Below are 13,898 nucleotides of genomic sequence, written 5' to 3' on the forward strand. Positions count from 1 at the left end.
AGTAGCCATGTACGGCACTGGAATAGTGCAAAAAACCAGATCAAAATTGGTTTGGAGACAAAAATTTGGCCAATAACTATCAAATTTGGACCCTCCGATTCCTTCCTTTTCCAATCCTTAAGTCGTTAGCTCTATCTACGGAGCTAATCGGAGGGTTACTCAAGAATTTTTCTGGCAGCCGAGCACTTTATAATAGCACGCTTCTAACACAAAAAATTTTATTGCTCTAACTCTAAGAACTCAAAAACTCGATCCCCAAAACAAATTGACAAAATTCCGAAAATTGTCGAAAATTTGATCGAAAAATTTCGGTTTTTTCCAACTTTTACTGAGTCTTTTCTCACGCGGTTTCTCTAGTTAGGGGGATCGAACTGCGTAGCTACTCCCTATGTAAAAAGCCTTTTGCTATTCGGAAAAGCTCGGATATCCAAAAATTTGGGGGTCTACAGTTTGGTCGAAAATCGATAATTTTCGACAAAATTTGGGTATTTCTTGGGTCTAATTAGGAGATAAGTAATATGTAATGAGGATAATAACCTATTAGTAGTCGTTAATGAATAGTACTATACCCTCCTTTGCACCAAAATACCCGAATTAAGACCCTTAACTCGGAAATTTGTAATCGATGGAGTGTACAATCGGACCGCGCCAATCGTGCCCCCCACCACTTAAGTTTTAATGAAATAGTACCCGAACGATACTAAAATTGTCTCAACGATACCCAACAGTCGCTGTGGATGTTGTCCCTATGTCCCTGTTGAGTTTGGAACACGTCGGTCAGCTTGCCACTCTACCCTCCGGTCACCGGCAAAATCACCATTAACGTGCTTAAACACTCAAATTACACTCAAGGGAGGGTATCTAACCCTTCACCAAAACACACAATCTTTCTATCAGAAAAGATATAAATCAATCTGAAACAACAAAAAGTAGGAAGGTCAGATCACATCTCGTCCGGAAATAACATATAAACTGTCACTTTACGTTTTTACTGTTTTTGGTCTTTTTTGGATTTTTTACTGTTTTTTGTACTTTTTTTGTTTTCAAATAAATTTGTTTTTGGCTTTTTGTTGGTTATACACTATTTTTGTTTGGTTTTACGCTTTTTTTTAAATTGTTTTTGGTCCCGGGACCTTGGGACAAGCGGGCTCATGACTTCCCACCTAACCCTCCGGCCCCCGGAATTTTCGGTGTTAACTAAGTTAAAAAGCTAAATAGTACCAGACGGAGGGTACGCACCTTCCCCCTAGTACAATAACGGTCATTAAGGCCTCTAACTTGGGAATACGCCCGGAGCGGAGGGTTCGTCGCTGAAACGCTTGCTGATCATGATGGTCTTATGCCTTTGACAGGCCCACCCAGGAGCGCCATAAAAACGTCTATGTAACATTCGCCCAAATACTACACAGCGACGGAGCGTAGAAAAAGTACCTATTGACGACTGGCAGGCGTCAGTTACCTTAATCCTACTCGTTTTTCACCGTCTCGACCTTGCCAGTTAATTTTCTGGTCTGTTTAGGGCTAAGTAAAAAGTTACTATTTTTAGGCCATCAGTCAAACGACTTTTGATCAGCTTTCGTTTACATGCGAACACAACCACATAGCTGAGCCTCGGATCCTCAGACTACGTGATTGCCATTAAAAACACGGCTCGAACAACCTATTTTAACATGTTTTTGTGTGACAGTTCTATATTAAATCCATTGGAGATGGATTGACCCTTTCCTCTTTCTAGCTACTCATATTCTAAAATATCAAATTATACCGGTGTTAATTCAGAGTTCTACGACATCCAAGTAGCTACAAAGTTAGTTTTATATCGTCCCTTCACATAAAACAGTCTCTGGGGGACCAAGCCTCCGCTCCCGTAATCTTCCTGAGATAACGTTCTTATCTCTTCCAATTTGTGGCACGGGAGGGTTCCGTGGAATATTCCTTCCCCACTGAAGCTTCCTTCTTCACTAATATCCGCTGCTAAGGGTCTTATCGTGTGTTGTTGCCACGATAAGAGGCTTCGTGTTTTTCGTCTCTTGTGCGACCGTTTTCCACAATATTTGTCGTTGTTCTGTTTTTTCGTCGTTTTTCGTCAAAATGGCCGTCTTTTTTGTATTTCTGAGAAATATCCACAATTCAATCGAAATTTTAAAAATAAGAATTCTAGAATATTCCTACCCTCCTTCGCAATACTTTTTCGTTCCTAAAGCCTTTATTCATTTTATTTCGTGTCGCCGGAAGGTTGCGCTGTGCCATCTGGCAGAATGGCACAATCCCAAGACCCCTCCGGATTGAGCGCAATTTAGCATTAACGTGCTTAAATACTCAAACAAACCTACAGTACAGGCACCAGAAACGGGCCACAATTGCGACCATAACGATCTTGTTTGATATGTATGCCTTTAAAAACAATATATCTAACAACAACAAACGGGAGGATCGTATCACATCTCGTCTGGGGGAATGATTTCTACTGATTTTATAATTTTTTTAAACAGTTTTTGATTTTTTCGGTTAATTTTTTGTTTTTGGTTTTTTCTTCGCTACTATGCTACTTTTTGTTTGGTTTCTTGTCTATCTTTAAGTGTTTTCGGTCATATACCACTCAGGGAACGACGGGAACGCTATTCCCCCCACCCTTCCTGATACGTGAATTTTCGGTCTTAGCTACGTTAAATAACTAAACCCAGGAATCCGGATGGCTTTCGCGTTACGAATTACTTTTCCGCCCCTGTGCTAAGGGACTTAATTGGAGTATCCGATCGGAGCGAAGTGTTTGTTAACGGCTCTGCTGGTCAATGTTCCTTTGACTTGAGTCTCAACTCCTCTGGTGTTGGCGCATTGCTTGAAAGTGGTGTGTAATATGTCGCTAATATCGTTCGAAGCTTGTCATTCTTCATCCCAGGAGCGCCATAAAAAAATATATGTATCATTCGCCCGGAAGTACATATCGACGGAAAAAAGTTTGGTTGTAAAACGACTGGCTAGCGTCTAAACACATCCCTTCATGTTTTTAACTGTCTCTGCCAAAGCCAGTTCTTTGTGTGGTCCTTTTAACATCGGTTCGACAAAATTTTTACTGTAATGGGCTTCGGTCAGAACGGTTAGATTAACTTAGTTAAATGCAAAAAGTAGTTAGCTCATGGCTGGGTCTCAGTATCGCCAGACCACGAGGTTACTCTCAAGAACGGGGCTACTACTTGTTCAATAATTTTCTTTTGTTTTGTTCAGTAGATAAAAATCATCATTCTCATTGGAGATGGATCAACCCTTTCCCTCAACTCCTAGCTTCTCATTATCTGAAATCGAATTTAGTTGTTATTAATTCAATTCAGGACATTTCAGGAATCAAAAAATTTGTTAAAATGACGTTTGAATTCTCTTCCCGGGACCCTTCCGGATTCTGGAATCCGGACGCAGAGCGGTCTTATCGTACTTTCGGAAGGCTGGAGAAATTGTCCCAATACCCTTCCTGTTTCTTTCTCGGGAAATCTTTTGTAACGATTGTACAGTTACAATTGTTACTATTCGGAATGGTCTCACGTCTCACCAAGACGACCACTGGTGAGAAAAGGTCATTCACGTTCCTCAAACAAAGACTCGGCATTGCACTGCAACGCGGTAATGCTGCCTGCTTACTGGAAGCTTTAGAAGTTAACTCAACGGGCTATAAGCCAACTGCTTTTTAACCTTTTGCTGTATTTACAACTATTGAATTTATATATTTAAATATAAAAAAAAAAAAAAAAAAATCTTGAGGTACCAATTTAGGTGTTATAAGCTTACGTTAACGTCAATCACTGTAATTTCTTCGTACGTTGCTATTTCTCGTTCGACTTGTCTGTTTCAACGAATGTTTTTCTTCTGTTTTTTGTTATTTTTAGTTTTAGCGAAATTTCAAGGTTGTGACATGTCCTTATTTTGGTACGAATTTTTGAAATTTATTACGTCACGCCAAACTAACCATTCCTGATTCGGTAAATTGTTCGATTAGTCCTGAGAATCTGCTAAAACTGCCAATCTTCCCAGTTAACGGTCACAAAAAAATTTCGAAGTCGCCATGCATTTTGGCGCCATTCTGATGGAATGTCACATGAACAGAATTTTCTTGCGAGTGTTCCAATTTTCTAATCGATTCAGGTCCTGCTGAAGAAAGCGTATACTATCAGTCCTACTAGTAAATATTAATTTCAAGTTATCGCCAAGTTATCGGCTTAATTTCAAACATTGCAGTTAATGATAGAATCGGGCACATCGTTGGCATAGATCAAAAAAGAAGGGGGCTTAAAATGGAGCTCTGAGGTACAGCAGAGGTTATTGTTATAATTTGGATTTTAATCTTCTTACTTTCACACATTGAGTTCTTCGATCCAGCTAGCTACGAAGAACATAGTAAGATGTTTTGGATATGCCTCAAGTGAGGAATTTTAGAAAAAGACTGTTGTCGATTGTATCAAATGCTTTTTTGAAAAATCTAAATAACCCAAACCAATTGATACTTCAAGCTTGCTCAGCGAGTTAACGCATTGTACAAGTTGGAAAACGTTTGAAAATTTAATTTGATGTTAATTCTAAAATGATTGAGACTCAAAAGCCATTGACAAAAGTAATTTCCCAAAAGCCTACCTTTTTCTAAAACTAATTCAACGTAAGAACTACTTATCTATATTTTTTGAATTTACATACTAGTTTTTGTTCGCAGTCAAAACGTTTTCTTCACTAAAACATAGATGCTAGCTCCCTACTCCTCAGTTTCCCCTAATTTTTCTTTTCTAATGTTAGGGTTGTAGTAAAAACAAAATCAATGTTAAAAAGTTTTCGTCTAAATTGAATCAGGAATCTAAAAAACAACAAATCTTGGTCTTTTTTATCTTCTTCTACGGTAATCAGAAGGTCAAAAGTATCATAATAACCGAGGTTACAGTCAGGAGTCCCTTCATCGCGTATTCCAGTCAAAATCCATGGAATTTTTTAGATTTGGAAGTGATAATGGTAAAGAAGATGACAAGTGTTTAAGTCCTTTCCAATTAAAATCGATACGGGTTACGTTTCTTCAATAAGAACACGCAACTCGACACAAGAAAATATAATATGCAAGTGTTACAAATAAAAATTTCGTCGAAAGTTATTTTGTCATTTATTGTTCCGAGTACGCAAGCGGCGTTCGCAATATGTATTGCCAGGGAGATTCTCTGTATTAAAAAGCTGCCTGCACTGGGTTGCTCAGTGCATATGCTTAGGTTCTTACAAAGCTTGCTCAAAAAATTTCTGTGCTGGGGCCTGCCGCGCCCTGAATCTCAAAATCTAGCGGTTAAAAAAGATATCCATTATCTACTAGATCTTTATACTTGTCATTTTTTCGCTCTTCCGCTTCAGTGGCAGCCGTACCAGGGTTACAAACAGACCCGGCATTAATCTTACAAGGAGCTAAGGAGTCTACTAACGTTACATCCCACAAGAGCTGCTTACCAAGAGCCCATGCAACGAGCGTCAAACCGTTTGGTCGCTTCTGGTCGGTCCTGTAGAGGTGTCGTGGTTCTAAAACAGACGGAATGTGAGTAGAAGATAAACTCTGCTTTATAAGGGCATTCAGGTTTGAATGCCTAGAGATTCTCTCTACACTTTTGAGGCAAGAAAGACCATGCCAACCATCCTCGGTAACGTCTTTTCAGCACACGCATTTATGCCGTTCGCATATTTTTGAGCCTAATCGAAGTCCTATCGCAATTCTGAGTTGTTGGTTTGACAGTTTTAACCTTAAATTTTTGCACGGGATGACGTTCAACCATTAGGAGTCAAATCTATCTTGGAACGCGTTGAATGTTTTTACGTCCGTTGGTTCGAGTCGTAAAATCAAGTCTGCAATTTTGCTGTCAAAAATTGGCTCCGTCCAATTTTTTGGATTTCATTTTCCGGAGCCATTTCAATTTTTCCAAGTTCAAACCACCGTTTAAGCGCATCATCATAGGTTTCATCCACATGTTCCAAACCAAAGATTTCGCTCAAGGCATCTTTTGCACCTACTGCTGAGGCTAAGAAAGCGGGTAAAGCGAGTAAACGAGCGGAAGAAACGCCCAAGCCACCTTTGGCTGCCGGGAGAACTGCTTGTAAAACTGTTTATCATCCATTTTGACGTTAGTGACCTTGCATAACGAATTTCTTAGTAATTTGGCGTAGCAGTCCAAAAAATCATTTCGCAAACAACAAGGGCTTGTACGCAAAAAATATAGGAGTTTTGGCATGCTAAAGCAATTTTTCAGGAGGTAAAAACCATAATGGGCGTCTAGTTTGTCAATGATATCCGAGATGTTTTCAAGCTCCTTAATTTTTTCATCGAGCAATTCTTTTCGGCAAAGTTCGTCGATTGAAGATCCTAAAATGAGGAGTTCTTTTGTTTTTAATTTTATTTTGGGGCATATTTTTCGAAGTTGTGTTAAAATTGAATTATACTGTGTACTCGTAGTCGGTCCCAAAAAACAAAGTTCACACTTCTCAGTGTTCAAGCCCAGTCCGTAAATTTGTTCCGATTTCAGAATGTTTTTAAGGTCCCGGAGTACTACCTTATAGTCGTCGGCTAAATTTCCATCATCTAAATACCAGATGTTAATTTTCGACTCCAACTGTTTGACTAGTGTCTGAATTGTTTCCGCAAAAAGGGGAGGGCTTCAGGATCACCTTGCTGAATTCCGTCTTCTGACATATGACAGAGCTTGCTTAAAAACTTCCTGTACGACCTGTACGTTTCCGACAAAGTTTTGTCGCTCGGAAGAGGGCATTGCTTCCAGCGCATTCAGACGCGATACGTCTCAGCGTGTTGTTTATGGCAATCGCTCTCAACCCTCCGTCTATCTTTAAGAGGGCGATAAGCTTCGCGCCAAAAAAGAAAGGTCTTAGGGGCTCGGGCATTTTGCCATCTCCAATGAGGTTTATCAGCTTAAAAAGCGACTTCAGAAAATTAAGCCCTGCGCTGCCATTCGACTTACTAACAAGTTCTTTAATAATTGGAGGAACTATTTTATCAGGACCTGCTGCTGATCCGATCGGAAAGGACATTATCGCTTTGTGTAGGTCGAAATCGGTTACGAAAAAACTATCCAAATTTTCTGGATTTGGAGCTGCAAATTTGGCTCGCTGAGGGTGCTTAGACAACAATTTTTGATAGTAATCAGTTGAGAACGGAGCAATTTTGTCATCCGAAGCAGCAAGCCTTATTCCTCACTTTACATTTCCTTCATCGAGCTTACTACTTATTAGCTTTATTCTCTGCTCGAGGTCACTCAGAGGCGGGCTTGAAACTTGGGGATGGGGTTTCGGAAGTGACACGTCATTTGCTCGAATTTTTTTATTTATCAAAGAGCTCATGCTTGTGGTCTGTTTGCGTCCACTTCTTTTCGGTTGCTCCAAAAAAAACAAGAACGACGTTAAAAAAATTAGCCGTTTTGTAACATCTTCTACATTGTAGACGATGTCATTCATTTTGTCCGACAGACTTTCTGCCAAGGGAACACGCGAGTCTTTTGGTACTATCTTGAGTACTCGAACATTTGAGATGGCTGTATTAACATAATTGTCTAGCGACCCGAATTGTTTTAACATAATTGTCCAGCTTGCCTGTATTCATTGGCTTCTGGAACCACCAACATATGACTTGTTTGTTGCTATAAATATTTGTTTTCATGTCCAAAAAAAAATCACTCACCGATCTCATTAGGTATTTTAACTGTCAACCGTAAATTAGGGTGCAATTTATTGCTGGCTTGCAGTATCATGTTCGGTCGCCGTTTCCTGTCTTATGCGGACTGCTCATTTTCACGACAATCCGTTTTTCTGTACATGTTGTTGCATTCAAAATGAACATTTTTCTTCGGGCAAGTTAAAAGGCGTTTCATTGTTTTTCTCGCCATGTCAGTTGGCTCACTCTTTTGATATGCAAGTAAATTGCAACTGGATACTAGACTTTTCCCCCTGAAGTCTTTGTCAACTACATGCTTCAACTTACCTCATAATTTAAACAAATCAACTTCCACCTATTTGGCGCGTATAGTAGAGATGAGAAGGGCTATGGATGCTGTATTTTTTGCGAACCTTAAAATTTAGATTTTTTTTGAGTATTTTGGGTCTGCTTGTTTTTTTTGGCTTCGTTGTCACTGAGTGCACTGTTCGACTATTGAGCCCCATACAATTTTAGAGTGCTATTTTAACATCCCTAAATGTACAAAAGTAATTGCAATCTAAGCTTTTGTAAATCTTCATGTTGTGGTTTTTACGGAATCTGCTGCTTCCGTGTTTCGGCTTAGGCTTTATCTGCTTGCTCATTTCATGTTGCGTCTTTGAAATACAATGTTTTTTTAATGCCTCCATGTGCTCTTAAAGAGATGATAAGACGACGAGAGAAGGAAATGTAAGACTTGCAAAAAACTCCTCTTAAAGCTATGGAAGCAAATTTTTTGTTTTTCAAATTTTTTGTCGCTCACAGTTTCATGAACATTTATTATACTGATGGTTATTGGGAGTATTGTGATATATTTCGAGTCCATTTTTTTCAACTCAACTCGCATAAAAACTTCTGGCACGCTTGCAGTTTTGGCACTTTTGCAGAATAAAATATGCAGTTTATCAGTGACTATTGTTTCGGCGCGATTGCACGAGAACCTTGGTTCGATTCCGGTAAAGGGTGTTAACTTTTCAAAACTTTTTTTTCTGATTATTTTTTTGATCTTATTTACAGCTGCTTCTAAGCTTTTAGTCGTTTGTGTTTGAATGTTTTGGGTGAGGCATATTTCATTAGGAGCTGACTTTTTGGGCAATTATTACTTCATGCGTTAACTGCATTTAGACTAATTGATGCGATTTGGACGCCTACAAATATCATTAGTGGCAAATTTTAAAATACCAACAAAGAATTCTGGATGTGGAACACAGCAGCTTTGTTCCACTAATTTTTGCGTGTACCGGAGCAGCACAAGGCTCTATAAAAACCTTCCAGAAAGTAGCAGAGAAACAGCGAAAAACGGAACGAATCATACTCGGACTTAATAAATTTTATAAGAACAAAAATAAGTTTTGCACTTCTGAGGAGTACAATCTTCTGCCTCAGCGGGTGCAAAACTCTTAAAATTACATGCAACATAGACAATTCCATCGGTGCTATAATCGAGGAGGGTAGATTTTAATTGACAACTCTCTCTATGCTTTAAAATCGACTTGATTCATTCATAAAATTTTGTCTTTTTTATATAGCGTTGGTATGGCCCTATCCAACCTGTGCAGGGACCGTCGCATGACGGAAGGGCCCATTTTAATTGACCCCTTTTCGCTTCATTCGAGACAGACGTTAAGAAAATTGGCCATTTTTTGTTGTTTTGACTTGGTGACTTCTATGGCTAGATTGCCATAATACGTTTGTGTGGCCTCGCAAGTGGTGCGACACTCCGCTTCGCATTTGTCGTAGTTTGATTTTCTTTGTGCTGAGTAGTCCTATAATTGGTAATACAGGGAATGGCCTAAATTATCGACTGCTATAAACGTGAGAAATAGGGTCATTAATGAAATTATAGTTAATGTTCACTTTTATTTGTTCAAGCGTTGAATGAAATATGGATTTTTTCACTTTGTGCTTCATTGGTATAACGACTTTCGTAGTGTTAAAGGTGATTCTGATTTCAAGTTTGAAATGATAGTTAGTTTCTGAACTGAGCAATGATGTCCTCAGTGCGAGCAGGATCTTCAACAATGACTACGAGTTTCCCAAGTGGGAATAAAAGAATGATGCAGTCGAAACAAAATGTGAACACGGGTCCAACTTGGGAAGAATTACGTAAAGAAGCCAGGACTCTGGAAAATGAGATCGACTATAAATTGATTACATTTTCGAAAGTGGCAGCATCTCTGAAGGATAATGATGGGTTTTCATTTTCGGGTGACAAGGAACCGTTGATGAGTGCGTCGAGTAAAAGGTGAAGTTTCCGACAGGTTTCTAACTTTAATGTTGTTAATTCGAAGAGCAGTTTTATTTTGCAACTTTTTTCTGTTTCCAGTGAGAACTTTGAAAATATGTCAGCCGACTTAGATAATCTGCTGAGACGACTCTCAGATGTCAACCAGCAAATGGCAGGTTGTGTGAATACTTCAGGTGGGGGCTTCAACCACACTTTGCAAAGACACCGTGAGATACTGCAGGATTACAATGCGGACTTCAATAAGACCAAAAATAATATAGTGTCCATGCGACAGCGGCAAGAGTTACTCGGAAGCGTAGAGCGAGATCTGCAGTCCTATAGGTGAGTAATTAGTATAAATGTTCCCTTGATCATTCAAAATACTCTCATTCCTTATCAATAACAAATTGTCGATTTTTTGTTTAAGTGTATTATTTAAATTTAATGCTCATAAATAATCAATTGCGATTTATATAATGAGTGATTTTTTGCTAGGAATGGTGGTGGCAGTCTGAATCGAAGAAGTGAGATGTTGAACAAGGAACAAGAGCACGCGAGGAATGCGGACAGAGTGACTGATGAAATCATAAACATGGCATCTGCCACCCGGGACACTCTGTTTCAGCAGAGAGGCACTTTCAAGAAAGTGCAGAGCCAGCTGAACGAGATGGCCCGAAAGTATCCGGCCATAAACAACCTCCTGATCAAAATAAACATCCGAAAACGAAGAGACTCAATTATCATCGGTGCTGTTATATCACTCTGTATTATATTCTTAATTTGGTATGCTATCAGATAAATTGACGCTTTTTGAAACTTAAATTTTACTGTAAAAGCAATTGTTCCGATTTTGTTTGGGAGACATCGTTTGATTTCTGTCAAGAATTTCAATAAAAGTAAATTAGGACAAGGTATAATAAGGATGAACCAATCACATTAGATTTATGAGTACTTTCTTTTATTTCAGTATTTAAGGATTTAAAGCAATTTATGGAAACATTTATGGTGTTTACCTGAGTAGATGAATTTATATATTGTTGACATCATTGTTTTCGCAAGCTGATAGAACAAACCCGAATTGTATAAAATTGAATCAGTTTTTGAAATCCATGCAACCAATTTTTGTGGCCGCGAACCATGCATGACCACTATGACTACGTTTCTATCTTTTTCATGTGGCATGTGAGAAAGGACTGGAATATAGCTAGAGTTGATTTTCGCCATTGTTAACCTAATCGTTACTTGGGCTTTTTCCTATTTTGAGATGGAGCTTTGTGTTTTAGCAAACTAGAGTTACAGTGCAGACTAAAATTATCCCGACAAAAGGAACAAAACTTGAATTTTCAAACGCGTTTTTCTCAAATTTGGTTATGGTTAAATAAAAAGTGAAGAGAACAAAAGTTGCTTAGAATTTCACAAGAATTAATATGGTGCAATTTTCTCAAAATTCTCAACCAAAATTTTACCCCATAATTGGATCATTTTGGCTTTTTTCTAATTAATCAAGAATTACGCTGAAAATACTTCGTTAATAGATGGGAAAATTATATCACAAGAAGCCTTCTACACATCCAAACACAATTCTAGAAGGATTGAATCTCCAAAAACTTGCGCAAATTGTTAAATATTTGTTTTTAAGCAAAGGTTTTGGGTTTTCTATAGTAAAAATTCTTGATTATCAAGCAAAAATAGTTTCTCTAATAATTGGGTTTGGAGATTTAACCCTTGTAAAACTTTGCTGTGCTGTGTAAGAGGCTTCTTGTGATATAATTTTTTAATCTATCAACATAGTAGTTTCAGCGTAATAGTAATTTTTGATTAATTGAAAAAATCCAAAATGACCCATGTAAGGGTGACATTTTGGTTGAGATTTTTTGAGAAATGTTGGCTATGCCCGGTTAATTTAAATCAGCACTGTATAAATCACCAATTTTTAGCTGACATGGAAGAGTAAGCAAGTCAGAACGCATTATTGGCATTGGCAAGTACCTTATTGACAAGCTTAACTGCGCGTACATAACTCGCGAGTGGTATTGTGCGCGTTATACTGTTTTTGAAAAACTTGAGGTAATAGTCTTAATTGGGGAATATGAAACCCAGAGCGCCTGTTGACGTTTATCTATCGATCATGTGTCGGTTGCGTTACCTTGGTCTGGTTAAACAGTCAGTTTTCACTTTTTTGCTGAAAAAGCGGTTCCTATTTGAAATGTTTAACAAGCAAAGCCGAGAAGGAGTGAAAGAGGAGGGCGATTTCAAATGTAGACATGTCAAAAAGAGAGTCATCGGAAGCCAATCGGAGTTGAGATAAGAAAACAAGCGAAGGAAATAATTTCTATCGATTCTGATGGCTAACGACGTGTCAACTTTATGAACTGTCGACATTTTGCTACGTAACCAGTGAAAAAGTACTCTCCTTCAGGATAGTTATGTCTATGTTAACGACGGATGTCTTATAACTTTCTATATAAATTTTTTCAGAAAAATTTATCCACGATCAAATTTGATTTTTTTTTTGAGATTAGTTTTATATGTTCTTAAGTTCACTTCGTGTCCGCTGTCGAAAGGAAGGCAAACTCTACTGTCGAACAGCAAAAGTCACGAAAGACGATCAACTTTTTTTTCGAACGTGGATTTTTCCTTTGAAATTTGACAGCTGGATGAAATATTTACTTATTGATAGAGTTTTCTCATTTTGATTAATTTTCATCAAAAAGTCTAAATCATTCATTTTTCTTGAAAATCAAAGAGTTTCAGTGCCATATATTCTTAACTTTGAAGTTTATTCGCTATTTTCCAACTGTTGTTGACTCTATTCGAATTCTAAGTTAAGGTGCTATCTAAAGACCATAGCTCAAGACTATTTCAGCTGTTCGCTTCCTGAAGAGGCGAATGACATTGATAAACCTCTATCGCCATTATGTTCTGCTTCAATTGCATCCGATTATTGTTTTCGAGAGAAGGTATTCTTCATCCACATTGCAGTTGGGTATTAGAGTGACTTGAACTTTCTTGAGTCTCTCCTTCCTTGTTGGTTTGGTCTCGGTGGCCCGCGATTCAACTTCACAAATAGAATATCAGCACATTTCATAAAAAGACGGTCAGCCGAAAAAAAGCGTTTCGGGGACCTTGTTTTCCTACTGCCAATTGGTTCCGTGGCCGTTTGGTATCAGATTAATAACATTAATAACCTGTGGTAACTTGACTTTGGATGCACTTGATTCACTGAAGTGTATCCTGTGCAATTAAATTGTCATAACTTCTCAACGAAATAGTCTGAGACCATTATTTTGAATCTTTCAAAGAACGAAAATTTAAAAAGTTCGCGATAAAAGGAACGGATATCATATGATTTATGATTGGGGCAAAAGATTTCTGCTACCTTATAGTGCAAATTTTGCTGCTTTATAAACAAAATATGCTTTTTTCTGCTCAATTAAAAGTTTGTTCATTAATCATGCGTTTTTACAAAAGGTTACTGTTACTGTCGCTTTCGAGATAAAACATTAAATCTGGAAAAACGAGCTGAGCCTTTTCATGAAGCAAAATAGCAGAGTCGTAGATATATGCATTTTTTTTCGTTTCTGAGAAATAGAGAAGTTTTTTTATTTAAAGTTAAGGAAAGCAGTGCTTTGATGCTAATTACCCTAGCAATACGCAAGTGTTTTACAATCGGGTAGTAGACTTTTTCCACTATAAATTTTTGTCCACAGGATGACTAAAATTTGGTCATCAAATGCATCTCTATTTCTACCCAACTTGCACGTCTAACAGCTGTAATTCAACAGCTGGCTTCAACGACTGAATTGATAATTGTCTTACAGCTGAAAATTTTCGTAGATGTAAGATGAATTTTTTGCTGGCGCTATTGATTTCGACCTAAATTTTGTCGTTTTATTTACAAAATTGCTGGGTATTTAAAACTGTGGTTTTTGGTAGATTTTTTGAGTACATTTTCTCTTCATTTTC

The 13,898-nt window shown here is 38.0% G+C and overlaps 2 protein-coding genes across 2 annotated transcripts in view; both read left to right on the forward strand.

Annotated features, from left to right (window-relative positions):
* LOC134842597 (Golgi SNAP receptor complex member 1-like) overlaps positions 1–10,975 on the forward strand; it is a 290,244-nt gene extending 279,269 nt beyond the window's left edge. Inside the window, exons 2-4 of the mRNA XM_063859013.1 lie at positions 9,660–9,950; positions 10,032–10,274; positions 10,428–10,975. Of these exons, the coding sequence (XP_063715083.1) occupies positions 9,694–9,950; positions 10,032–10,274; positions 10,428–10,731 (804 nt within the window). The 5' untranslated portion in view covers positions 9,660–9,693 and the 3' untranslated portion in view covers positions 10,732–10,975. The remainder of the gene's footprint in view (positions 1–9,659; positions 9,951–10,031; positions 10,275–10,427) is intronic.
* LOC134842596 (spermatogenesis-associated protein 7 homolog) overlaps positions 1–13,898 on the forward strand; it is a 532,288-nt gene that overhangs the window by 279,265 nt on the left and 239,125 nt on the right. The window lies entirely within an intron of this gene.

The sequence above is a fragment of the Symsagittifera roscoffensis genome, chromosome 3 (assembly GCF_963678635.1).
Source record: "Symsagittifera roscoffensis chromosome 3, txSymRosc1.1, whole genome shotgun sequence".
In the NCBI taxonomy this organism is placed as follows: domain Eukaryota; kingdom Metazoa; phylum Xenacoelomorpha; order Acoela; family Convolutidae; genus Symsagittifera; species Symsagittifera roscoffensis.